Source organism: Mustela erminea, chromosome 11, assembly GCF_009829155.1.
Source record: "Mustela erminea isolate mMusErm1 chromosome 11, mMusErm1.Pri, whole genome shotgun sequence".
NCBI lineage: Eukaryota > Metazoa > Chordata > Mammalia > Carnivora > Mustelidae > Mustela > Mustela erminea.
The window spans coordinates 94,545,164-94,571,533 of NC_045624.1; the positions used below are offsets into that span (position 1 = coordinate 94,545,164).

Below are 26,370 nucleotides of genomic sequence, written 5' to 3' on the forward strand. Positions count from 1 at the left end.
GTACCAGCACCTCTGGGAGAATCCACAGTATCTGAATTCATGTTTAAACACTGATTGTTTGGGTAAATGCTTAAAGGTCCCTCGCTGTCCTGGGGGGGGGGGGCGGTGCTGAGAGAGGAGCTTACTGGGCCCTACCCCCACAGCAGCAGGAGCGGGTCAGGGAGGGGCAGTCCCAGCACTGACCCCCGTAACCCCAGGACTTTGGCTTCTCATTCCAGCATCTGTCTCTACACCTGGGGCACCCTGAGGCATGCTTTTTAATTATTCTGCTTGTTCAGTGCATAGGCTTGTTTCTAGCGAGGGGAGGATGTGAGGGGCTCAAGGCAGGGGGCAGGCCAGGCAGGCTCCAAGGACACCTGGCACTGAACCTAGGGGGCCAGAGGACCTGGAGGAAACCAGAACAGAGGACACATGGGCCGGGGAGCAGAGGGCACACGCTGCCCCCCCCCCCCAGAGCCGCAGGGCACAGTGGGCCTGACCTGGGACAGAGTCCCTCCGTGACCACACCAGAGTCAGGGCTCTAGGAGCCCCTTCTCCCGGAGGCCTGGACCTTGGCCTTGGCTGGCTCTCCCTGTAGGACCCTGTCTTAGGCCAGATTCTGCAAAATCATCTCTTCCCAGCCCGCCGGGGCTTCCGCCCTCCAGCAGCAAGAATCCTGTAGGGCCAGGTTATCAAGAATCCCCCTTCCCTGACATCCCATTCAGGAACTTTGCATCCACGGACCATCCCTCTGCTCTGGGCTCTCCACTGCTGCCGCAGGACCAGATGACATCTGTCTTCCCCACCTTCAGCGGACGCCTGCCTGTCTCTGACGCCTGTCCTGTGGGTTGTCCCGGAAGCCACCGACCAGGACTCAGCGGACACCCCATTATCTTCGAGACAGCAGAAGGGATTCTGTGTTAAGCGTCGCACTGACCCTGCGCTGAGACCATCATGGGAACAGCAACGAAGTCAGAACTTGAGATTTCTCCCTTAGCCTAGTTAGCGGGTCCTGAACCCTGCTCCCCGTCACACACGCTCCAGACCGCCTCACCAGGGAACAGCCAGTACCAACTGGTTCTCCCCACCGTGGGATCCCTGGATCTGTCGTCCCTGCTTGTGCGTATACCAACAGGAGGACAGCGCTGGTGAGTGGGAGTGCACACGTGTGGACCTCACCCACGTTTATTCACCACCAAGGCCTCCCGGAGTTAACCTGAACTCCTTGTTACATAACATTCCACACACATAAAGAAGCAGGCAGAACAGTACAATAAGGTCCCCACCCAGCTTGCCAGCACTGCTCCAACCACACACACCCCATCTCCCCCAGTGGGACCAACACTGGGCTTGTGAGTCAGATCATTCTGGATTCGTACGCGGAGGTCAGGAATTACACAGAGATGTTCTATAAACACCGGGGTACAGGATTCTGCACAAGTGTCAGTCTATTTCTTCGGGATAAAAACTCAGGGCTCCTCGTCGAATCACATGTATTGACATGTAAAGGTTTTTTAAGGAAAGTGCCAGACTGTCTCCACGGAAAGGCTGCACGTGTCCCACTCCAACTAGCAAGACAGGAGAGTTCCAGTTCCTCCACTTCTCGCCAGCACTCGGTGTTGAAACTATGTTTCATTTTACCCGTTTCGCTGGGTCCACCAGTGATCTCTTGCATTTCCCCAGTGGTAATGATGCTGGGCGTCTGTCGTGTGCATATCTGCCATCTGTCCATCTTGTTCAGGGAGAGGTCTCCTCCTGGCTCTTACCCGCTTTCTGATCGGGTTCTTTCTTTTTCTACTGCAGAGTATTTTGAGTGCAGAATCTTCTCTCAGTCTGTGGTCTGCCTTTTCACCTCCTGGCAGGTTCTTCCTATAGAAAATTCTTTCAGTTTTGATCAAGTCCTACTTTACCAATTTTCCCTTTTATGGATTGCACTTTGGGTGCTAATCTAATTAAGCCTTGAGTAGCCTGGATCCCAAAGATTTTCTGCTATGTGTTTTTCCTTAAAGTTTTACAGTGTTATATTTTTTTATGATCTCTTTTTAAGTTAACTTTAGTATAAGATACAAGACTTTGGTTCACGTTCATTTTTTTTTTCCAACGGTGAGCACCGTTTGTTGAAAGGACGGTTTCGCCCTCATTGACTTATCTTGCATATTTTCTAAAAGAAATCAGTTGGGCAGATTCGTGCGGGTGTTATCTTTGGGTTTCCCATTCTGTTTCCCTGGTCTTGTGTCTGTCCCTTGCCCCACACCACACAGTCCTCATTTCTGTGGTTACCTAGAAAGTCTGGAAAAGTCGTCAATCCATGCCTCTCCCTTTATTCTTTTTTCAAAATGATTTTAGCTAGTCTACTTCCTTTGTATCTCTGCATACACCTTAAAATTATCTTGTCTATAAAAATAATCTTGCTGGGATTTTGATAGGAACTGTGGTAAAACTGTGTATCAGTTTGGGAGGAACCAACATCTTCACCAGGGTCTTCCAATCCATGAACATGGTATGCCACTCCATCTGTTTGAATCTTTGATTTCTTCCATTGACACTGTGGAATCTTCAACAGACAAGTCTTGCATATTTTCTTAGGTTTACGCCATATATATATATATACATATGGTTTGTTTGATCTATGAATGGCACTGTATATTTAATTTAGGTCTTAGACATTTACTGCTGGTCAATGCAAATATAATTGATTTTTGTGTGTATCTCCTGGGTCCTGCAATCAGCTGATGTCCCTTACTTGTTCTGGGAGGTCTTCTTCCTAGATTCCTTGGAATTTTCCACATAGATAAAATTATGAATCTGCGAAAAGGGACAGTTTTATTTCTCCCTTTCCACTCTGTGGCCTTGTGCCCCCTCTTCTCGTGTGACAATCCTATAGAATTCCCAGCATTATGTGTGAGCTGTACGGTTTTAATAGATTCTACTAGGTTGAGGAAGGTCCCATCTGTGCTATTTTGCTGGGAGTTTATAGTCAGAACAGATGTAAATTTTGCCAAAAAAATTTTTCTTTGCATCTACTGATAGGAACTCATCTGGGCGCCTGGGTGGCTCAGTGGGTTAAAGCCTCTGCCTTCGGCTCAGGTCATGATCTCAGGGTCCTGGGATGGAGCCCCGCATCAGGCTCTCTACTCAGCGGGGAGCCCGTTTCCCTTCCTCTCTCTCTGTCTGCCTCTCTGCCTGCTTGTGATCTCTGTCAAATAAATTTAAAAATCTTTAAAAAAAAAAAACTCATATGGCTGTTTTTTTCTTTATCCATTAAATACAATGGATGATACTGATGGAATTTGAAATAACAAAAGAGCTTTGCATCCCTAGAGTAAATCCCACCTGATAAAAGTGTGTAATTTTTTAATATACACTATTATTCTATTTCCTTGGGTTTGGTTAAGGGATTTTGTGTCTGCTCATAAGGGATGATGGCCTCTTGTTCCTTTTTTGTTCTCTTTGTCTTATTTTGGTATCAGGGAACACTGGCTCCATGGAATGAACTGGGATGTGTTCCTTCCCCTTCATTTCTGGAAGAGGCTGTGAAGAATTCGTGTTAATTCTTTACATGTTTGGTTGAATTCCCCAGTGGAACCATCAGGGCCTGGAGAATTCTTTGGGGGCAGGGGGAATGTGTATGTCATGGATGAATTTCCTCACTAGCTACAGGGCATCCAAAGTGCCTAGTTCACACTGAACAAGTTGTCACGGTGCATCGTCATGGTGAACCACTACGTACAGCGCTGCCATCCTCTTCCTGTCTACAGGCTGTGCAGTGAGGGCCCCTTTCATTCCTGATATTAGCAATTTGTTTCTTCCCTATTTCTCATTCATCTTTGGAAAGACTGACCACCTCTCTCGATCATCTCCAAGAACCTGTTCTTTTTTAATTTCTTTTTTCTATTATTTCCTCATTCATAATTTCAGTGATTTCCATTTGTATTTTAAATATTTTCTTCTTTAAAAAAACAAATATTTTTTTCTTTCTGGGGATCTTGGGGTTAACCTTTTCTAGGTTCTGGAGGCAGGCATTCAAACTCTTCATTTCAGATTTTCTCCTTTCCTAACGTATATGTTTACTGCCATGAGTGTTCCTCTCAGCTCTCTCTGAGCTCTGTCCTACCACTTGTGAAATATTTCACTTTCATTTTATTCACTTGGGTATACTTTCCCCCGAGATTTTCTCTTGGACCCACGAATTATCTGCAAAGGGGCTGCATCACTTCCAGGCGTTTGGACATTTTCCTGTTACCTTTCTGTTACTGGTTTCTGGTCACATTCCCTGTGTGGCACCCATTCTCTCTGCTCTGTGGAAGCCTGTTCCACAGCCGGGGATGTGGTCCATCTGGGTTCCGCGGTCTCGGGGCCATAGCCAGTCCACCGCTAAGCTTCCTGGCATCTGTTTGACATACCGCCGGGAGGGAACAGGGAACGCCACATCTACTCCATGCCAGGAGGCCAACACCACCCTCCTGACGGGGGTTTAAAGCAAATACTTTCACGTATACACACAGTGGCACCTGGTGCTAAACGACACAGAGCCAGGCACCATGTTAGATGCCGAGCACATCCCACCCCGACCCTGGGCGCCGGTCACAGATGAGGCATTCTTATGTTTGCAGATGAGGCAACCTGTTCAGCGGGTCACTAACTATGCGCAGCACAGCTATTCTGTGACCGGACTCACGTCAGGGCCCCCCCAACCTGACGGTGTAGAACAAAGCACACCTGGCTGGGGGGAGGCTGGCCAGTGCGCAGTCCCGGCTTTGCCCCCTGCCCGCTGTGTGGCTTGGGCAATGTACTGGGCCTGTGTCCATTTACCCACCTGTGAGCAGGACGACAGGGACAGTGAACCCCATAATGAGAATGCAAGAGGAGAGAAATCATGCTGCAAAGACCATAAGGCAAATGTCATCTACACACGCATGAGCTGCCGCAGTCCCAGCACACAGGACCGCCACATGCAAGCAGGGTCTCCACGCTCTGCCGGGCTGGTGGCCCCTCAGAGGTCCACGCCGTGTGGGTGGGTCTCTGAGCCCTTCGTGGACCAACAACATTGGGGACGGTCCGATTAAAAATCCAGAGGACTCCCAGGTGTTCTTAGGATGCACCAGCTGCCCCTTGACCACGTTCGCCTTTCCCATCTGAGCTCAGAGCCCTACATCGCCCACGCGGGGACACACACGGAAGTTTTTCGGGACGTGCCGGCTGTGCTGGGTGTGCACACCGTGCGCCACACACAGATATGCCAGCCACACTGCCCACGGGCCTGATGCCCCAGAGCTGGCACCCCTGCTGAGTATGCCGACCTCCTGCCTTCCCAGGCCTTTCTCAAGTTCCGGAAGGTTCCACATTCCCCTCATGCTCCTCTACACAGTGAGCCTAGAGGCCCAGTCAGGGGCTGCTCCTCAGTCTGAAGTTTTTTTCTGGTATTTTCTTTCCTCGGGCTCATCACCCATGTCCCACGGCTGTCACCAGCAAAGCTGGTGTTAATACACTGAAATGAGTCCTGGGTCACGGTCGGTTCCCGGAGGAGGGGCGAGTGGAGGCACAAGCCGTGTCCCTGTGTTTGTTGCACCTACGTCGTTCCGATGCAAGACAGACACGTGACGCTGCGCGTGCGTCCCCGCCGGTGTGATGCTTCCACAGCCACACACGCACAAACCGCACCACACACCCTGCCTTGCCCGCGGGTCAGCCCCACCTGCCAGGAAAGGCCGGTGGGTTAACTGCTCCGCACGTAAAGAGAAGCGTGTGAGGTCTTAAAGCCGATGGGACCTTGGAGGACAGCCCTTCCTGTAAATGACACTCAGATCCGGTTTTATCTGGGGAAACGGACACAGCACCAGCTGTCCTCACTGCGACCTCCATGGGGCGCCTGAGGACCCCTCACGGACGGCTCGCAGACCCTCCCCAGGGCAGAGAAGGAGCAGCAGAAAGCAGCTAGGAGCAGAGAAGAAAGATTTCAAAACGCACACAGGGCTTTAGCTCCACAGCCCAACCCCATGCTTGAGGCCGGGCTGTCCTGGACACTCAAGGCAAGGGCGGTGTCCGCAGGAAGAGGTGCCAACTGGCGCCATCGTTGCTGCTCTGTTGCTGTTCCCTCACCTGGGCCCACGTGCCCTTGAACTCCCTGCTGCGCACAGGGGACGTGTGCCAGGGCCGCAACAGATGCGTCCTCGAGGTCGTCAGCTCCCTGGAGAGAGCCAGGACAGTGGGTGGCAGGGGTGGGGTTTTGGGCGTCCCTGAAGCACTGAGCCGGGCTTGCTGACCCCACAGGGCCCAGTTCCTCTGTAAAGGGTGGGGCGGGCATTCCAGTGGCTGCTTCCAGCTCCAAGGAACAGTAGGGGGAGGTCAAAACCATGGACACTGCACCCCGAGCGCCCACGAGCTTTCCCCTTGCTCGCAGGTCGCAGGCCGTGGTTAGCTCCCAGCGGGCTGCACTCCCCGGGCCTTTTGAGGTGCCCGAGACATGGCGCCCACGGAAACGTGTCCACACAAGCCGCTGCCAGAGCGGAGGAAAGGAGGGATTCTTACCGTGAGTGTCTCTGTACAGACCACCGGCGCTGCCCGCCTGCGGCCCTGGCGGGGTGAAGGGCGCGTAACGTGGGGGTGTTGTGACTGGAAAAGAAAGCAAAGTTCTGTCGCCGCGTCCTCCCTGAAGGGGTGCGGCTGTCTACCACGCGGGCGCAGTGTCTCGCTTACCGTACGGTGTTTCTGGAGACACAGGGAACGCCGGCGTGGGAGAGGCAGAGTCAGCGCCACCCTTGGTTGGTGTGAAGGTCCTGCCGCTGATCCCACTGGGGTCTGGGGGGTACGTGGCGGCCACCGTCTGGAATGGGCACGGAGAGTCAGGTGAAGGCCACCCCCTGACGACAGGCCTGGGCTGGCCCACACGTGGGGATGGCGGTCAGGGCGCCACACGCAGTGCAGCCATCAGCAGCCACCATGAAGAACTTCAGTAACTCAAAGGAAGGGGGAGTCCCTGCGGCCCAGCCACCTGCGACCGCGTGGAGCCGGCAGAGAGGGGGGTGGGCACCCAGCGGAGTACAGACAAAACCCATTCCTTATCGTGGGCAATGAGACCAAGGCATGGAGAAAAAGCAGAAGGACTTCTCCAAATAGTCCTTTTCTAAGCTACTCTGGGCTCCAAGTTTCCACCTGGACAATGAGAAAACACTGACGGGGATGTGCTCATCGTTCAGGGTTCAACCTACCTTACTACATTCTCATTAAAGCCTGGAAATGCGCCCTGGATCCCACCACGGGGCCCACGGCCACGCTGACCCACTTTCTTCCTGCTTCCCTCCTGTGGCCTAAGACCACGGGCAAGTCCATGTCCTCCTTGGCCACCACCGTGCACCCTCGAACCCCCCGCATGTTCCCGCCTCCCCACTCTGTGCAGTCTGAGCGATGAGATCCAGCAGAGCCCACAGTGGCCACGCGGTGCCTTCTGGGGGCAGGGCTGCACACCTGGGCTCTCGCAACCACACCCCTGCCTTTCTGGGAGAAACCCCACCTGCGAGATGGGAGGGAGGTGGGGTGGCAACAGGACCCCAGTCAGGGAAGGGGCCTGTCCGGCTACCAGGGGATGGTGCCTACCTCCTTGGCATCTGCTGGAGAGAGGAAAGACGCCAGACCTGTGGCCTGGTCCGCACCGGGGGTCTTCCCCCATCCGCATCTGGAGAAGGCTGGCTGCCCCCCAGCATCGTTGTCATACTGCCCGAGGCTCAGCTTCCGGAATCTTCCGCCCAGCGGCTCGTCCCCCGAGGAGCCTGATAAGAGACACACACGTGGACTGCAGGTGCTTTTCCCACAGCGGAGGACAGAGTCCTTAACTAAAAGCTGACTACAATTCCCCAAACTGACACTTATTTTTCCTAGTTCCAGAACCTTTTCAGCTCCCACTGCCCATTCCCCTCCGCCTGCCCCTGGCGACCTCTGGTCTTCCCGGTTTGGGACGTTTCCTAGAAACGGAATCATCCCCCGGGTGTCCTCTGCTCTCTGGCTTCCGTTGCCAAGCGTGCTGTCCCAGACTGTCACTATGGGAACCCACTTTTGTTCATTTCCCGCTTCTCCCAGCATCATTCCCAGAAGGGGTCTCTGTGCCTCTGCTCCCCGCTGCCTTGCACAATCCAGCACTGTGGAAGCACGAGGGAGAGCCCGTGAGGCTGGGATGGAGCCCGTCCCCCGTCCTGGACCGTGCATGGAGGATTCTTGGTGGCCGCTACGCTGCGGTCTGCATGCTGACCGTATCGCTTTCACAACCAGAAAAACAAGATGCCGGACATCACTGGAGCTCAACAGCAAAACCCCTCAAACCTCTTTTCCGAACTGTATTGAAAAATCGGCGACATCCACCTAACCAAGCCCATGTTTCTCCTTTTCCATGAAGAAGCCACACCCGGGGAAAGGGGAGCAGGAGACCAGAGGCAGGCGGGACAGACTCAAGCTAAAGCAGCACCACGGGAACCTGAGGGTGTGCTCAGCCCTCCCCGCAGCGGGGGTCCCTTCTGAGAAGGACCATGGGGAGAAGGGGCAACAAGCCCCGGGCTCCCTTGGGGGACCTCCTACGAGCACCAGGCCCCAGATGCTAAACCCTGGACGCCTCCGTCCCATCTCCGCCCCCGCACAGCCCCAGCCCCACACTCCTGTTTAGACACCCCCCGCCCCGCTCTTCCCAAGCGCTCCTCTTCCCAGCCGGCAGCCAGGACACGGGGACCTCACCAGCCCCTCAGTCACAGAGGATGCTGCAATCGATGCAGCAGCAAACACAGCAACCCGGGACCACAGAGCCCACAAAATCCCTGGGGACCCACTCATCCACCTGCAGTCCTGGTCACCAGAGGGTTGGCCTGGGCACAGCTCTTCCTCTGACGAGTGCCGTGAGCCTGTCCCACCGGGTGACCCAGCGGCCCCTTGGCTGGAAGTTCACATCTTCACTTTGGTCTCTTTTCCTCCTGCCACTGGACACCACATACACTGGGCCTCTGGGTCCCCCCCTCAGGCTTAAAGCTGGGTAGGTATCCCTGGGAGACCCTCTCACGGCTATTCTCAAACACCAGCATGTCTCATTTTTGCAAATCCACTTCATTCCCAGGGAGGGGGTGGTGCTGGGGTCAAGGACAGGACAGACACCCCCCTGCTGAGCCGCAAACCCTGTGTCAGCTTGGCCTTGGCCAGGGTCCAGGAGGCTCAGATTCCTGTGGGGTGCAGGGGCTCGAAGACTGGCTCATTCGGTCATTCAGCAGATACGCAGGGACGGAGCGCGGCTGTGATCCGTGATCAGCCCCAGGACAGAAGGCGTCTCAGCCCCAGTCTTTGACGGATGCACCTTACAGCCACCATCACCAGAAGGTGTGGTGAGGCCCCCAGGACAGGGAAATTCCCGGGTACCCGGACTCCCCCGCTGAGCCCCCAAGGGAAGCCTAGGATTCAGGCCAAGACCATGGGGTGCCCACAAAGCGCTTCGCAGCAGGACTGAATTCAGCCTGACCTGGGAGATCAGCATTGTGGTCGCCAACTGCCACGGGGTCGACAGAGCGGCAGGAGGGGACTGGCTCAGATTACTCAATAAAAACCTGGATTAAACAACAACAACGACAAAAAACCCAGAAGCCCCTTGACAAGTCTGCACCTGTTCGTAAATACACCGATCTTTCGGAACTGAACACCCCTTTGTATCTTCCTTACACTCCAACCGGGCGATTCAGACCTCTGGAGGTGACTGTCTGATCCTGTCCACAGGTGAAGGACTTGAGAACTCACAAGGTGGGGTCCCGGCCCCTCCTCTGCCCTGTTGAAATCAAGCCCAGACCAGGCCTCACCACCCTGATCCTCAGCACGTGACATCCCTCCAGCTTCCAAATTCCACAACAGGGTTGGAAAAGGTTTGTACCAGCCCTCCGGGTGGGCGGGGGTCAGCCCTCCGGGTGGGCGGGGTCAGCCCTCCGGGTGGGCGGAGCGCATGCCCAGGCAGAGCCATAAATACAAAACAGCCATTCTCAAACTTGGCTGCACATTAGAATCGCATTAAAATTCCTGGTGCGCAGACCTCACCCCTTCCCTGGGAAGGCAGAACCCATGGGAGTGTGGCCCAGCGCCTGGCATTTTTCTAACAACTTCCTGGTGCCCCTGACTCATGACCACGCCGCCGAGCACAGAGGCAGGTCTCCACTGGGGACGCGGAGACGTTCCAAAGGTGTGGGGCATTTAAAATCATTCTGATGCCCCCATCGCAGCCCAGGTCAACCCACGCCGGCCCTCTGCAGGCAGACTCTGTCTCCGCATCTGGTAATGCTCCCAGGTAACTGCTCTCTGTAGCCCAGGGGGCCATCTGCGGCCCTGGAAAGTAAATGGAAACCTCCAAGAACACGCCCTTTGTGATGGATCTGGGCCCCTAGAATGTGAAGTGCCCAGAGCCATTTATTTACCTACAGACAACCTCAGAAGAATGAAGTGCTGGGTCATACAGGCAAGCACACTGGGTTCTGGAAACTCCCTTGCATTCCTAGGAGTGAGGACAAACAGCCGCCAAAGCCTGCCCCACGGCTGTGGTCATGGGAGGCCTCCCCAGTCCAGCTCCTTCAACTAGACACGTGCATCTTCTCAAGATAGGGTGGGCGAGGTCAAAGGACCCGCTCCGCGCAACAATGAATGTCCCCAGAATGGCTCCAGGAGACTTATTCTCCCTAAGCTGCCACAGGGATTGTCCATCCCTGCCACCTGCAGGGTATATCAGCGAAGAGCTAGAAGGCGTTTGTTAGAAATTCCCAGCACTGGCCAACACTCAAGACTGTAGCAGAAGCAGCCTCCAGAAGCAGAGACCTCTCTTTCTGGGTCTCTGGCCACCCTCCGCAGCCCCATCCCCACACCAGGGAAGCCCGTGGGAATGGGCTGCCACTGGCACCACGAGGCCAGGGGGCCAAAGAAGGCAAGCCTGTCTTTTGGATTGCAAAACTGAAAATCCTTTCCACTGGGGAACACCGAACCCCTTGGTTAGGTCACATTTCTTCCCAATAGGTGCACTTAAAATGGAAAGGATGTGTCCCAAAAGCTAGAAGGCCTTCCTTCCAGTATGAGAAATGTTAGCCATCCTCCCTCCTCCCACCATTCACTCCAAATCAGACAGGACCTCAAGCAAAATGTACGAAGCCACACAGCGACCAAAAGGCAAATTCCTCACCCGACTCACTGAAAATACCAAAACCAGAGTCTGGTGCCTGGCTTTGGGTCCCTTCTGCCTCTTTGAATATATTCTCCCTTTGAATGATTTGTCCCCTCCCCAAAGCACTAGGTCTCGCTGGCCTGCTCCTCAAACATGCGTCTTTCAGCAACCGTAGCTTTTTTTTAAGATTTATTTATTTGTCAGAGAGAAGGAGAACAGGAGTGGGAGGAGGGGCAGAGGAAGCAGCAGACTCCAGGCTGAGCAGGGAGCCCAACGCGGGGCTCCACCTCAGGACCCTGGGATCATGACCTGAGCTGAAGGTAGATGCTTCACCCACGGAGCCCCCCAGGCATCAGTAACCTTAGGGGGACACAGGATGGTCGTCGGAGCTGTCCACTTCAGGACCACCCTCGGGACAGGGAGGTGCAGGCCAGTGCCTTGGCCAGCTGCCCCTGCTGGAGAGGTTGTGACCTCTCTATCCAGACACAAAAGACCTTACCAGCCTTACCCAGGGGTTAAGTAAATGACAGCTGTCTGTAAGTGATGGTGCACATAGCCATTAGGGGATCGCATCCGTGTGGACCCACTAGTTCTTAGTACATCCACGCCAGAGCTTCGGGAAACAAGCCACCCACGTCAGAGGCTAGGGAGTTCTCCAGAGCGAACTTTTCAACATCGGAAGGGGTGGTCCCTTGACAAGTTAAACAAAGAAGGGCCATGTGGCTCAGCAGTTCCACTCAAGCACTGAAAACATTCAGGGGCACCTGGGGGGCTGAGTTGGTTAAGCGCATAACTTCAGCTTAGGTCATGATCCCAGGGTCCTAGGATCGAGTCCCATGTCAGGCTCCACACTCACGGGAGCCTGCTTCTCCCTTGCCCCTTGCCCTCCCTCTTCTCTTCTCGAGCTCTCTCTCCTTCTCACTCTGCCTCAAATAAAATCTTAAAAAAAAAAAAAAAAAAAAAAAAGGACTGGAAACATTCAGGGTGGTACTTGCACACAGATGTTCATGGCGGCGCTATTCTCAACGGCCAAAGCGCGAAGCGACGGGATCTGTGCTCAGGTGAGCGGTATACACACTGTCCGATCACCCCGCGGATACAAGGCAGCCTCACAGAGGAAGGACGCTCTCACACACGCTACCGCCTGGACGAGCGTGGAAAAGCGGACACTCAGTGAAAGAAATCAGACACATGCGGTACACATCCATTAAACAAAATGCCCAGCACAGGCAAATCCAGGGTCGGAAGGCAGATCAGAGCAGCCAGGGGCCAGGGCTGAGAGACAGGACTGACTGCTAATGGGGACCTTGCACTGCACAAGTCACCGAACTTAGGGCTTTAGAAAATTGCCATGGACGCACCCCCTTGCCTTCCTGACTTGCTCAGAGGCAGCCGTCCTGGTGTTAACATGACCTTGGGTTGTTGCACGTCTGTGCATGTCTGCTGCATGGAAAACAAGGTGTGCAGGGCAATGACATCAGGCTGCTTTCTGAGTGCCCACGTACCCTCACGTTCGCACACTGGATCCCTCTGTTTGGTGTTTAACATCTAACGTCGATGGGTGGGCTTTCCAGGATAGATGATTCAACGTTGCTACTTCTCAGGGCACCCAGGTGACTCAGTCTGGGAAGGGTCTGACTCTTGAGCTTGGTGCAGGTCTTGATCTCAGGGTCATGAGTTCAAGCCCCACCATGGGCTCTGTGCTGGGCGGGGAGCCTGCTTAAAATAAAAGCTGCTCCTTCTCATTGCTCTGAATTCCCCTCGGTATGAACAGGTTCCCTGACTCAGTATTAACACGGTGGATGCATCCTGTCATTGTGGGCTCAGGTCGAGTTAACATGGACAAAATATTTGGCAACATGAAGCAAGGAGCCCTTGAGAGATGGGAAAACAGAACTGGCTTCCTGCCATCTGTGGGACCATACCTTTCACAGTCCTTTCTTTTGCTACCTGGGCATCATCAGGCAGAGTTTCCTCCACCTGAAGAATGTGACCCGAGAAACCTACCTACGTGCTGGGCTGCAGGGAGGGGCGCACAGAGGGGCGCACACACCCAGGGTGTCAACAAGAGCAAGAGAACCACAGAGGCACAGAGGGAGTAAAAAACACCCCAAAACCCACTCTCCCACCTCACCCCCCTTTCACGAGGTGAGAGCTTTCCAGCAGGACTCTCTCCTGTCTTACGAGCAGGGACAGGCTCCCTACACTGTCCTGTGACGAGCCTCTTGAATTCAGCAGAGCAACATGGGTCCTTGGAGAGTCATTGCCTTCCTGCCAGCACCACACCCCTCTACTAACAAACATCACTGTGTGCCAGGACACAAAGAGGCTTTCTGGCTGGTGGCAGAGTCAGAGGTTAGTGGAATAAGGGCTCAGCCACGGGACGCACAGTCAGACAGATGGAAGTTCTGGTTACATGCCATGGTAGACACAGAGATCATGGGTGACTCCGAGAAGCTCAAGCATGATGCCTGGGACAGCACAGGTACTTACTTACAAGTGCCTACCATCCCTGCTACCATCATCAACACCATTATCACACCAGTGGTCACCACCACTACCACCACCACCATCACCATCACCACCACCATCATCACCATCACCATCATCATCATCACGGCCATCATTGTCACCACCATCACCACCACCACCACCATCATCACCATCACCATCATCACCATCATCATCACGATCATCATCATCGTCACCATCACCATCATCACCACCATCATCATCATCATCATCATCATCATCACGGCCATCATTGTCATCACCATCACCACCACCACCACCATCATCACCATCACCATCATCACCATCATCATCACCATCATCACCATTGTCACCATCACCATCATCACCACCATCATCATCATCATCACGGCCATCATTGTCATCACCATCACCATCATCTCCACCATCATCACCACCATCATCACCTCCATCATCGTTATCAACACCACCACCATTAATACAGTGCTGGCATCGAGTCGACTTTCTCAGGAAATGCTCAGCTTTCACATACCATCTTCCTCCCAGAAGTAACCAGACCGACACTGTGTGTGCGGCCAGTGCTAAGCCGTCAGGACACGCAGCAGTCTCCAAGAGTGGCTGTGGGGAATGCCATTCCCAACTTCCTAACACTAGGTAACTCGTGGTCTTTCTTAGGATCAGTCCACATTCTACAAAGAGTGAGGGATTCTACTTGCCTCCGGATGCTGAGGTCCCTGCACCCAAGTATTTGCTACAGGAGAACTGCATCTGGGGCACAAGGCAGACCAGGCAGGGTCTCGCTGGAAGGTACAGCACCTTGGAACTTGCCCACCCCTTTCCTGTCTGAGCAAGACTCAAGGTGGCTCAGGTGAGACACATGTCGGTGGGGCCAAGCCTCAGGCACACAGACACAGACACGATGCACATGTCAGGTGATGTGTCAGGTGACGGCCACCATGCTGGGACCGCAAGGTGCCTTTCAGACTCGCCAGCCCTCCTGGCTTGGACACATGTGGCTCAGCTCAGCGGAGCAGCCCTGGCCTCCCCATGGAGGCTCAGCACAGGATTCCTGCGTTGCCAAACCTGGAACATGACAGGACTCAAAACCAGTTGGTTAGGGACTGTGCCCCTCTGTATTGAGGCCCTGCTGGGCCCAGATCCCCTCATCCCCACCATCCTTCCCCATGCCCGAGTCTCCTGCCCTCTCGGGCCTACCAGACCCATAAGCAGCCCCCCACTCCTGCAAGGCCAGCTAGGTGCATAGCTGCTGACCCGTCCACACAAGGCTGTGCCCAGGGGCCCCCCCATGCTTTCTGTGGCCCTCCCCCAGACCCAGGGACGAGCCCAGCACTCCTTTGCAGGCCCCGTCCCATAAGACACAGACACAGACAAGTGTGCATCCATGGGACTCCCACTCACCTTGCCGCACAGAGGCCCTGCCCGGGCCCTCTCCTATGTCCTGCAGGCCGCTTGCCCGCAGCACACCTCCCCCGCTGTCAGGGGGCAGGGGACCATTGGCCTGGCTGCCCAGTGTGTTCATGTGGGTGGGGATGGGCTCGAAAGTAGGGTCCAGCTCCAAGATGAGCCTGTTGAGCTGCTCGATGGACTGATCGATGTCCAGGGTGGGTGAGCCCGGGGAGGGGTCCGCGCTCGGCTCCGGTCCAGTCCCATTCACGACTCTGACGTCTGGAAATCTGGGCTTGAATGCTCTGCCGGGAGGGGGCCGCTGTGCATCAGGGACCTGGGGCCCGGGGCCCAGGCTTCTCTGGATGGCCATTCTGCTGCCTGCCCCCCGAGTGGGGGTGACTGGAACCCTGGGCTGGGATTGCACCAGGCCGGGGCCGTCCTCCGGGCCGCGGCCCACAAGCCTGGCCTCGGCATCGAGTGCGAAGCTGTACTGGTGGGCGGCCACCATCTGCTGCTGGCGCACCCAGGTCTGCGTGGAGTAGCCACTCTGTCCGTAGGCCTGAGTCTGGGCGGACACCGAGGGCCTCCGGAGCACTGGTGGCGGCTGCTTGCACTCTCGGGTCCCGAACGCCCGGTCCCGCTCGTACAGGGGGTCCACGCTGAGGCTCAGGTCAGGGGCAAGGCTGCCATGGGCGTCCTCACCAGGGTTGCTGCCAAACCCTTCCGACAGGAGAGAGTTCTGGCTGCTTTGGTGGCAGGCAAAGGGGCCCAGGTGGGCTGACGGGTGGCCCTCCGAGGAGGACAGGGTACCAATGCTGTCCACGCTGTGCAGGTCATGGCCGGGCATCTCGTCGTCCAGGATGTCCGTCTCCCGGTCCTTGAGTGTGGCGTCTCCGTTCACGTGCACCTGAGCAGGCACAACGTGGCGTGTCCCGCTGTACTTGCTGGGGGCATCCGTCATATCCTTGATGGGGCTTCCGGAATCCTCCAGGCCAAAGCCACTGAGCAGCTGGTCCAGCTCGGCCTTCTCCTGGGGGCTCAGGCCCCGCCTGGACCCCACAGCAAGGGGCTCCTCGGTCCTGTCGGTCCTGACGGAGGCGGTAGAGTGGCCAGAGTCACTGCTGACGGACAGGGTGTGGTCGCCGTGGTCCGGGCTGCTGGCGGTGGGGACGCCTGGAGACCCGCCTGGGACGCCAGGATCCGAGGCACTCTTCTTCCTCACCTTGGCATAAAGACTGCCATCGACGGGGCCCTGCGTGTGCGGCACTGGGGAGGAAATGGGAGACAGGTGGTAAGTCACGGCTGGAAAAGGAGCTTGGGCCCCCGAGATGCATGTGTCCATCTTCCCGAACAAACAAACTCCTGACAGACACCTCACCATAATGGGGGCGAGAACTCCTCGGGGCCCCCAATGTCTACCCACACCCCGGCAACACGAGCATTAGCAAAAGCAACTCAAAGAGTCCAACAGCTTTGGGACCCAGAACCCTTTCTTTCTACCTTTCTGTGGAAAGAGAGCCATCACTTAGAGAACCTTCCGGAATCTCTGCACTAAGGAGTCATTTTGCCCCGAGGGCTCAGAGTTAATGTCTAATGTCATCATTAGTCTACATGTTGGGTACAGCTGAGCTCCTAAGCTCCTGGGAATGCAGAAGCAGGACACAGGGTGTGGGGGCCCTGAACCTCATGGGGAGACAGAGAGGCAGAACTCATCTGCAGACTTCCCAATAGCACAGCATCCCTCCACAGAGAAGGTCCAGCAAAGGCACAGCAGGACGCAGGAGACAGGAAGCAGATCTTCTGCACTAGCCTCCGCCCACCAGGACAGCTGGGAAATAAGCAGGGCCACGGCAGGGGCGGGAAGAGTGCGGCTCTCTTCCTCTTTTACTACTTCCAACCCTGGCCTCCACCTGCTGCTGGGCAGCTGGGGAGAGCCTGGGGCCCAGGACCTCCTCTGGTCTCCCACAGGGACACGGCTGGCAGAGCGCGATGAGGGGGCTGTCCAGGGTGGTGTCCACACTCTCTGGTCACCGGGGAGCCACCATGGATCCGCAGCAGCCGGGTCCCCAGAGGAACCAGCCCCAGACCCGGGGTCCCGGCCCCGGCATGCAGGGTACCCTGGCACAGTGAGCAGCTCCCAGCAGTTTTGGAAATGCTGGGATGACGAGACAGGACTGAGACCTGTAGAGTATCACAGGTTCTTGTGTGGATGGTACGTGTGATCTTGGGCTTTCTTCCTGATGGGCCTGGGAGAAGCCGGACGAAGGCAGTGTGCGAACACACCGACCCACAGCCACAGCAGAGCGGGGAGGGGGAGGACCCAGAAGATCCCATGAAGACACCGCGTGGTAGAGCTCAAGGGCGGGGGCTGCACTCCGACTCAGGGTCCCAGGGCAACGGACGAGGAGCCCTGGCTGCATTCCGGAGCACCTGCTCGAGGGCAGACGCCCGCTCGTCCGGATTACTGCAGGATGAACTAACTCGCTCCTTCCTCCAGAGTACAGAGCTGAAGCTCCGCAGGAACTGGTCACTAGCCGAGGTCAGGCAACTGCTGGGAGATGGAGGCGGGACCAGAACTCAGGCCGCTTGGACCCTGGGACCCAGCGGAAAGGACCCCGCTGAGATCCCGAATTCCATGGCTCCCAGGGGAGGGGCTTTCCAGGCCCAACAGGCGTTCAACTCGGCTTCTGTGGAAGACCCTTGGGGGCCAGGAAAGGATCTTCCGTAAGACCCGCCGAGCATGCGCCTTCCCTCTGTCAGCAGAATGCAAGGCCAGGGGTGGCTCTCATCCACACCACTCCCCAGCCCATGACAGAGATAAAGGGGTCAGAGCAGTCTAGGCCAGTGGGTGAGGGGCTGCGGCACAGCCAGAGCTCTAGACACGGATCTCACGCCACAGCTGTGTGTCTGTGACATCCACATCCTGCTCCCCAAATCCCACTTAAATGCAGACACCATGACTTTAAAAAGGAAGCCAGCAAAGAGAGGTACAGAAGTTCTTCTAATTGACAATGTACACTGGGCAAAAGTACCATTAATCACTCTGAGTCAGAACCCCTTGGCCAGACCCACGAAGAAGGGTCTTCATGACGTGGTCAAGGGTAGGAAACCCCCTTGCCTGGGGAGTCGTGAGTACCCCTATCATTATCTTTACAAGCAGGAGCCCTGTCAAGAGAATAACAAACGTGTTACAGCAACACCATTACTGCGCACCCAACACCAGCCCCACGCAAGGCCCAACGCTCAGGACAAGGGATCCTCAGCTCCTGGGGTTGTGAAAGGGGCCTGGGAGCCACCCCATGGGCAGCACAGGGATGGGACGCAAACCATCACCAGCGTGGGCCCTCCCTGAACTGCCCCCAATGCACACAGATTACAGGACGCACATTACAGCTAGAGGAAAGGAACAGGACCCGCATCCCTGACGCCCCAAGACAGACCCGCCCAGGCCTGCAGGTCCCTCTGTAGGAGCTCAGACTCTCCCAAAGGCATGGGATGTGCCCAGAGACGCACCCACTTGTGATCTCAGGGAGTGGGAATGTCTCGGCCATGGGGCGAGGGAAGGGGCCTCTGGCCCCCACTCTGTACTCTGAGCAGGGCTTTCCACCTTGCAAGAAGGAACAGGACTGGTTTTCCAGTGGGAAGAATGCGACACCCACGTTCCCATTCTGCATTTACGCTCTGTGCCCTCAGCTGGCACTGAGACGGCTCCAGCCCCTGGTTCCTTATGAAGTGGAGTGATTAATCCCACCTCTTAGTGCGGTTAGAGGAAAGAGAAAACGGGTGTACAGGTGGCCAGCGGGCTGCATCCCTGAGGAGAGCTCTGTCCCTGGTGGATGGAGCCCAACACTCCCTCAGGACCTCATTTCCCGCCTGATCCTGCTCCTTCCAGACCCCAGCAGGCGCACACCTGCACCTGCCCCAGGGCCTTTGCTCTTGCTGTTCTCTGCCTCCATTGCTCTCTGTCCTGGCTCACTCCCTCCCCTCCTCTGCCGGGCCTCCCTGACCATCCTTTCTCAGGGAGGTGTTCCATCTGCCACACACCCACACTCAGACACTGCAGCTTTGAGCGTGTGTTAGGGACCATTTGCATCCCCCACAAGATCACAGCCTCTGGCTGGGCTGGGGGGTTGGGAACCTGTGGCATCCCTAAAATTAGGGAACAGACTCCGGTACCCAGTGGGCAACAAATAACCAAGAAAGCCAATGTTCTAGCACGTTCACACCCAGGGAAGACTGAGGAGCTGTTCTAGAAGATTCCTCTACCTCAGTGGGCAAAAGAACTTAAAACCAACCAGCCCAAACAAACCCACAGCCACACAGCATGAAGGCAGGCGTGTCCACAGCCCCAGGGCCCCCAATCTCCTGCAAGCGGCGACCACCCCCACCATGAGATCAGCGGGCTGGTCTGCAGAGACAGAGCAAGGCTGCAGGGGCACCGAGGTCGCCCAAACCAAGGCTCCAACACGCCAAAGCACGCACACGCAGTGAAGGTACAGCTGGCCCAGGGCGCCTGGGGGTCTCAGTTGGTTGGGCAACTGCCTTCAGCTCAGGTCATGATCCTGGAGTCCTGGGATAGAGTCCCACATTGGGCTCCTTGATCGGCGGGGAGTCTGCTTCTCTGTCTGACCTCTCCCCTCTCATGCTTTCTCTCTCAAATAAATAAGGAAAATCTTAAAAAAAAAAAAAAAAAAAAAAAGGTACAGCTGGCCCACTGGCAGGCAGAGGGACCAGATATGCCCCCGGGTCGCCCAAAGGTCGCCAGGCCTTGGCACAGGGGTGCGGCAAAGAGGGGGGCACGCATCGGGTGCTAAACAATGGCAAGGTATCTCTGCTACTCAAGTCCCCCCACCATCCTCCCAACAGTAGTGCTTTCCCTCGCTCAGACCCGCCCACTGCCCCGCCTCCTCTCCTCAGACCCGCCCACTGCCCCGCCTCCCCTCCCCCTCAGACCCGCCCACTGCCCTGCCTTCCCCCCCCTCAGACCCGCCCACTGCCCCGCCTCCCTCCCCTCAGACACGCCCGGCAGAGGCTTCCAAGCAAGTGGGTCTTTCCCACCTGCACCACAGGCAGGAATGGGGCTGCAGCACCTGGGTAAGGACCCGCTCACCTGCCCAGCGCAGCTGCCATGATTCCGACACCCGAAGTCAACAATGCAACCAGGGCCCCACACAGCTGCCTGCAGAACCCTACCCCGGAAACTATCAGGAGCCCGCCCCCACCCCATCCGCAGCCCCCCAGGAGCTTGGCTCAATCCTTAGGGACACTCCTGTTTAGTGATGGCAGAGGGCCCCTTGGGGTGGCAGGGGTCTGGAAAAGAAAGGGGAATAGTATTACCCCAGGGCCCAGGCACAGCCCTGACTCCGGCTGTGGTTCCAGGTCCCCTGTGTGGCTGGTGTCTTGCTGCTGCCACCGACCCCAGGGGGTGGGGGGTTTGGGGGAGTGGGGGGGAGGGGTTAGGGAGGGTACGGCGCCCAAGGGAAGGAGGCTCCAGGCTTCGAAGCTCTGCACCATGTCCAAACCCAGCTGCTACAGAGTGGCCCCCTGTGGGGTCGGAGTGGGGGCGAGGACATTGAATTTTAGAAGGTGCAGCCGGGGGCTTCCTCTTCCTGCAGCTTTTCTGCTGGGGAACCGGGAGGGGAGCTTTCAGTGGTCCTCCCCGCGTCATTCCCCTCCGTGTCACCTTTCCCTTCTCAGCCAGAACCCCGGCTCCTTTCAAAATGAGGCGAAGGCGTAGCCTGGTAATGATTTCCCCGCAGCCAGGGACTAGTTAAAAATCAAACGAACGTAAACACGGCTCTGATTAGACGTGCATGACACAGCAGGGCAGCTTATCAAGTGGAAAAGAACTAGGAGGAAGAAACCACGGAAGGGCTGCCTGGGCAGTGCCCCAGCCCCGCCCACCCCCACCTGACCTTGAGAGGGGGCGTTCCCGCCAGGAGGGAGCAGGCCTCTGAAAGCACTAGGAAAAGACTGCAAGAAAATGGGGGAGACCAGAAGATGGACAGAGAGAAGGAAACTCTCCTTCCCATCCTGGCTCCGCACAGATCAGGCAACGCCCACCTGTGCGCACAGGCCTGTCAAAAACCAGTCAAAGGGACCCACCCTGCCTCCTTCCAGGCACCAGCCCCTTCTGAGGCCAAAACAGCGTAGAACTGACTTGTAATAATTGGTTCCGCCACACGCAGCCCTGCTTCCAACGGACATCCGTTCTAACAGAACAAACGTGACAGGTGCTTGGGCTCCCTGGACCCTCCTCTGTCTCCTGCGTACTGACTATGAGCCTCGCCCTCTACTGTCCCGTCAGGTTCCCTTACAAAGCTGGTTCTCATCTCAGAAGAGCTAACAGGGTCCTCCCTGCGAGTCTTCCATGCCAGCAGGCACATGTGTCCAGGGCTGGCTGCTGCTGGGGGAGGCTGTGTCCGCAGAAGGAAAGAGATGCAGAGATGTCCTCCAGCAAATGTGGGACATTCTGAAGACACAGGCCCGATGTGCGGGGCTCCTGTGATGCCCCCAAAGCTGTGAAGCAGGAACTGGAAAACCTGTTTTGCAGATGCGAACAGAGGCTCAGAGAGCCTGTAGGGCATCTGGGACGCACCCTGACCTCTGTCCCCTCCCCAAGTCCATGCCTGCCATTCCTTGAAGACACTGGAATCCTACAGCAGACCAGCTGCCTCGGTGAAATGAGCAATTTAATTTAGGAAAGGAATTCGCCTGGATGTTTTCTGTGCAATTTCCCCCCCACACGGCACTCCCTCCTCACACCATGCTTCCCTCCCTAGCTCCTGACCTGGCCCCCGGGCCGCTGAGTCCCCTGTGCCATGGCTGCTGGGTTGGCGGTGGCAGTTCCGTGTCCCCTTTGCAGGCTGCAGAGCGGCGGGCACCCAGGCAGACTGTGAGACCTGTTCCCTCCCGCGGTGCCCGGAGCCCCTGAGAAAAGGAAGGCTTCCTCCCTTCCCTGATGCCCCTGGCTGGGGATGGCAGCCCCTGGCTGGGGACAACAGCCGATGGCTGGGGCTGCCTCCCGCTGGGGGTACATGGTGCTCTCCAGCTCCCCTCCAAGTGACACACTCAGGCCACACAGCCAAACCAACTGCCTCCTTGCCATGTCCCCACCGGCCCCGTGCAGGGTTCCCAGGGAAGGAGAGAAAAGGACCCCCTCCCTGCATCCACCTCCAGGCGCTGTCAGGCACACGGCCTGCTCCTGCCTGACCTTCTGGGGCAGAGAGGGAAGGCACCGAGGGGCACCAGGGCACTCGGCACAGGTATGTGCCCTATTCTGGCTGTGGTAGGAGTCTGGGGACAGAAAGCCCTGTGCAGGCTGAACAGAGTTCGTTTTACCTGAGGCGAGGTAGGCCTGGGTCAAACCCATCTCTGAAATCAGGATGGAAAGGGGTCACTGCACCATGAGCCCACCCTGCTACGGCTCCCACCCCCAGCCTCTCTTCTGGGACCTTCATTCCTCCTCCTAGACCGCACTATGTGCTCAGAACTCTTCTCTCCTAAAGATAACTGTCCTTTGGGGCCCCTCGGTGCCCTCCTCGTGCCACAAAGCGTGCTTGGGGTTTGCTTTCGGAGTGATTTATAAGCACATCTCCACCTCCTTCTAGGCTTTCTGCCACAATGCACCTGGGCTCAGGTCCTGATTAAAAATTCTGACCACAGCTGTGTGATCTCGGGTGAGTTACTCAACCTCTCTGACCTCACTCTCCTTATCTCTGCAGAAGTGACCCAGCAAAGGGAAGTTCAAGGAGAGCCACCCAGAAATCACAGAGGGGGATATCCTTTGAGGCCAACACAGAGGTGAACACTGTCCCTGCACACCCCCTTCCTGCCCTGGGGACGGATTCTGGAATCTGCCACACTCCGTCCCTGCACACCCCCTTCCTGCCCTGGGGACGGATTCTGGAATCTGCCACACTCCAGGCCTGCCTCCTCAGGGGCTGGGGAGTAAGAGCATGTTGGATTAAGGAGAAGGCGTAACTCAGCTCAACTGATCTTGTCCTTCGGGAATAAAGTTGAAAAACAGATTCTTCATAGAAATCTAAAGTAAAAGCTAGATTTTTAGAATAATTCCTCCCAAAGTTTTATAAGCCTTCATCCAACCTCATCCAGACTGCCAGCGTCGACTGTCCCGCACATGCCTGGGCACGGCTCGAGCTAGCCCGAGCTTTCGGCAGCTGTAACACGGCGTCCCCTGGCCAGATCGTTAGGGACCCCATCTCCCACACCTGCTGCCCGGGCTCTGACTACCAGCTACAGTGGCGGCGATGGTCTGCCCAGCTTTCTGAGAATGGACCCTGCACGGACACCTGCCTGTGTCCCCACCTCTGGTGTCAGACAAGTGTGTCGGGGTCCTCTGCGTTGTGCAGACAGTGCACCCAGGTTCCAGCCTCTGGGGCCTAGAGAACTCTGTCACCCAGCAAGCCCACCTGGAGGGGGTGAGCACGTGGGGGACCCCCGCGCCCTCTGGGCTGGAGGGGAGATGTGGGTGATCTCAGAAATGTCCTCCTCCTTGGGGGGGAGGGGCAGGGGGAACTGAGGGTCTGCTCTTCCCAAGTGAGAGAAGAGCCTGGCCAGGAACGCATCCTTCCCAGAGTGTGCTGGCGGGCGTCATTATCTCCCCAAGTCACCCACGCAGAGATCTGTCTCTCCTCTGGGCGTGCAACACTGCGGCCCTTGTAAACCTCTCCCGAAACGAGGTCTGCTTTCATTTTACTCCAATAGCATCCTGCATCCTGTGCTAATTAAAGACTGCCCTGCATTTGTACTGAATTACTTCTCATTCCAGAGTAAATCGAGAACACTTGGGCCTCGGAGAACACGACCTCTTGGCCCCAAGAGCAGACCCTCGGCGACTCCGATATGCTCCAGGGTGAGAAGGAAGCCTCCCTGAGCCTCAACCCTGGTTTCTGTTTTCTGAGCAGCAAAAGATGCAGGGACCCTCAAGGGCATGAAAGGAGACTGGGGCCCCGAAATACTTGCATCCCCGAACTGGGGGCTTCTCAGGGTGATCCTTGTCACCTGTAGACCGAGCGCTGCCGGGCTCCCAGACCCAGAGCCGCCCCCTGAACCGCCAGGCAGGAAGGCGCCCGCCGCAGGAAGGCAGGGGCACCTCGCCCGCTGAGCCGGGCTGCTGGAAATTGCTCCCTCCGGAGCCAAGATGAGCTCTGGCCAAACGTTCCCTAGAAACAAGGCAGGCTGTAAATTCTTGGAGAAACCCAGAGTAGGAGGGAAAAGCAAGAGAGAGAGAGAGTAGGAGCAAAGCATTCCATCCGGGAAGTCTGAGCAGAAGTGCCTCTCCGGGAAGGGGCGCGCCCACCGCGCCCAGTGGCTCTCAGCAGCGGAGGAGGCCACCAGGACTGAGGGCACTCCCACCTGTCCCCAGGCTAGGCTCAGCACAGTGTGGTACAGGGCACTGGGGCACGCAGCAGCCCACCCCCCAACCACGACACACAGCACCTCTCCCTGCCAACCCCCCAGCATGGACCTGGCATGTCCAGGGCACTTACTTGGGCAGCCTCTGACCTGGCCCCTTGCGGGCACTCCTAACCACGAAAACACATTCCAGACCCAGTGGGCCAGGAGAACAGGCAATCGTGGCCAAATCAGAGCTCAATGGGCCAGCCAGCCATGAACCCCCTTCCAAACCACTATGGCCTGCCGCTCCCAGAGAACACACACACAAGGCACGCTCTCCTCCGCGAACCGGCTTCCCGGAGCTGGCCTGGCACTCCACAGATCCTTAAACCCTGGAGGTCCCATCTCCCCGGGAGCATCGTCCGTGCCTCTAGTGGTCTGGTTTGCGAGTCTCCCAGAAGCACTGGGCTCTGATGCAGGTCTAGGAAGCCTTGCAGAGGCCGTGCGTGCGCGGGCGCGCGCGCACACACACACACACACACACACGTGTGCAACACAGGCACACACACTCCCCACTTACCGTCCTTCCCGACAGCCCAGCAGTGTGCCCAGGCTGCAACTGGCAGCCCCGCTCTCCCACGCACAAAACCTTCACCCCCAGAACAGCAGCATCCCGTGCACGCGGGGGGTGGGGCGGGGAGGTGTGCCTCCCCGCAGGGCTCCGGCTGCCCTCTCTGGGGAGCGAGAGCTTCTGGGCCAAGCCTGGGACTCCCTGACTGGATTCCTCCAAAAAGGCCAGTGCAATGTAAACACAAGGGCGGGGTTTCGCGCAATCAGGTTGAGTGAAATTTGAACTCTGGAGGTTGAGGAGGCGGAGAAAAGGCTTCCCAGGAGCCACTCAGCCAGACCTCAGCCTTCCAAACCCGCCGCCCATGCCACGGACGAACCACCACCTGAGCATCCCATGCCTTCCTCAAACTGTCGGCGGGGACATCCCTGCCCGACTTCCTTCCTCTCCGAGGCTGTTTCTCCCTTTCGAGCTCCCCGGGGCTCATCACACAGAGCACATCCTGCCTCTTCCCGTTCCTTCCACCCCTCCCCTCCCGGGATCCACACCTGCTACCCCGGTTTACGCCCCACCCTCGCCGCGCAGCCCTGTGCTGGGGCCTCACGCTGGGGCCTCCCGCTCCAACTCTGTAAATGGGCAGAATGGCCCGCGCAGACCATCACAGTCCCATCAGAGCCCTGACCCGTGTGGGCGCTCTGTCAGCCCGAGGAGGGACCCTGCCGGGTGGGCAGCCCCGACAGGGCAGCGCCCACCTCCCATTAACCGGCTCTCACCGGGGAGAAAGGATCCCTTTTGTTAGGGATGTAATGCACTGTTGTTGAGCCAGAAGGCCGGGTCGATGGGGCGCAAGGAGGACACGGACCGACCCCCTTGCCCTCGCAGGAGCGGACCCCGTGTGTCACAGAAGGGACAATGTGCAAAAGAAAGGAATCAGAGCTGCACGTCTCCGGAGTGCTTGGGGCCTTGCTGGGTCGGAGGACACAACCTGCACACCCATCCCATGTCCAGAACCAAGAGCTCCTTCCACGCCACTCGCCGTCCTCCTGTGCGCGGCCCAGGGTGGGCGCTCTTGGTGCTTCCCAGACGAGCCGCCGCAGGCCTTCGTGATCGTGGGGTGACCGCACCCGCCTGACTCGCGGTGTCCACGCTGTGGTCAACCTGCCATGACTTCCCAGCACTCCCACCAGAGGGTTCGACAACACGGAGCCCATCAGGCCATCCGCGCCCACGTCTCCCGCAACGACGTGGTCTCTGAGGCCCTGCTGAGGTGTGGACCGAAGGCAGCGGCTGGCTCAGCGTCTGTGAAGGCCTCCGACATTGTAGTGTCACCAGAGCTGTGACTCTGTACACGGGATCACATGACTAGTGCGGGGAAGACTCCGTGGGTTTCCCAACGATCTCATGA

At 57.0% G+C, this 26,370-nt stretch overlaps 1 protein-coding gene across 9 annotated transcripts in view; it reads right to left on the reverse strand.

The window, feature by feature from the left end:
- The window catches only part of TNS3 (tensin 3), a 201,800-nt gene that overhangs the window by 45,021 nt on the left and 130,409 nt on the right, over positions 1-26,370 (reverse strand). For all 9 annotated transcript variants that reach the window (XM_032305050.1, XM_032305044.1, XM_032305045.1 and 6 more), the window contains 4 exons: positions 15,050-16,303; positions 7,573-7,745; positions 6,676-6,802; positions 6,508-6,591 (listed from right to left, as the gene is read on the reverse strand). In XM_032305050.1, coding sequence (XP_032160941.1) covers positions 6,508-6,591; positions 6,676-6,802; positions 7,573-7,745; positions 15,050-16,303 — 1,638 coding nt within the window. The remainder of the gene's footprint in view (positions 1-6,507; positions 6,592-6,675; positions 6,803-7,572; positions 7,746-15,049; positions 16,304-26,370) is intronic.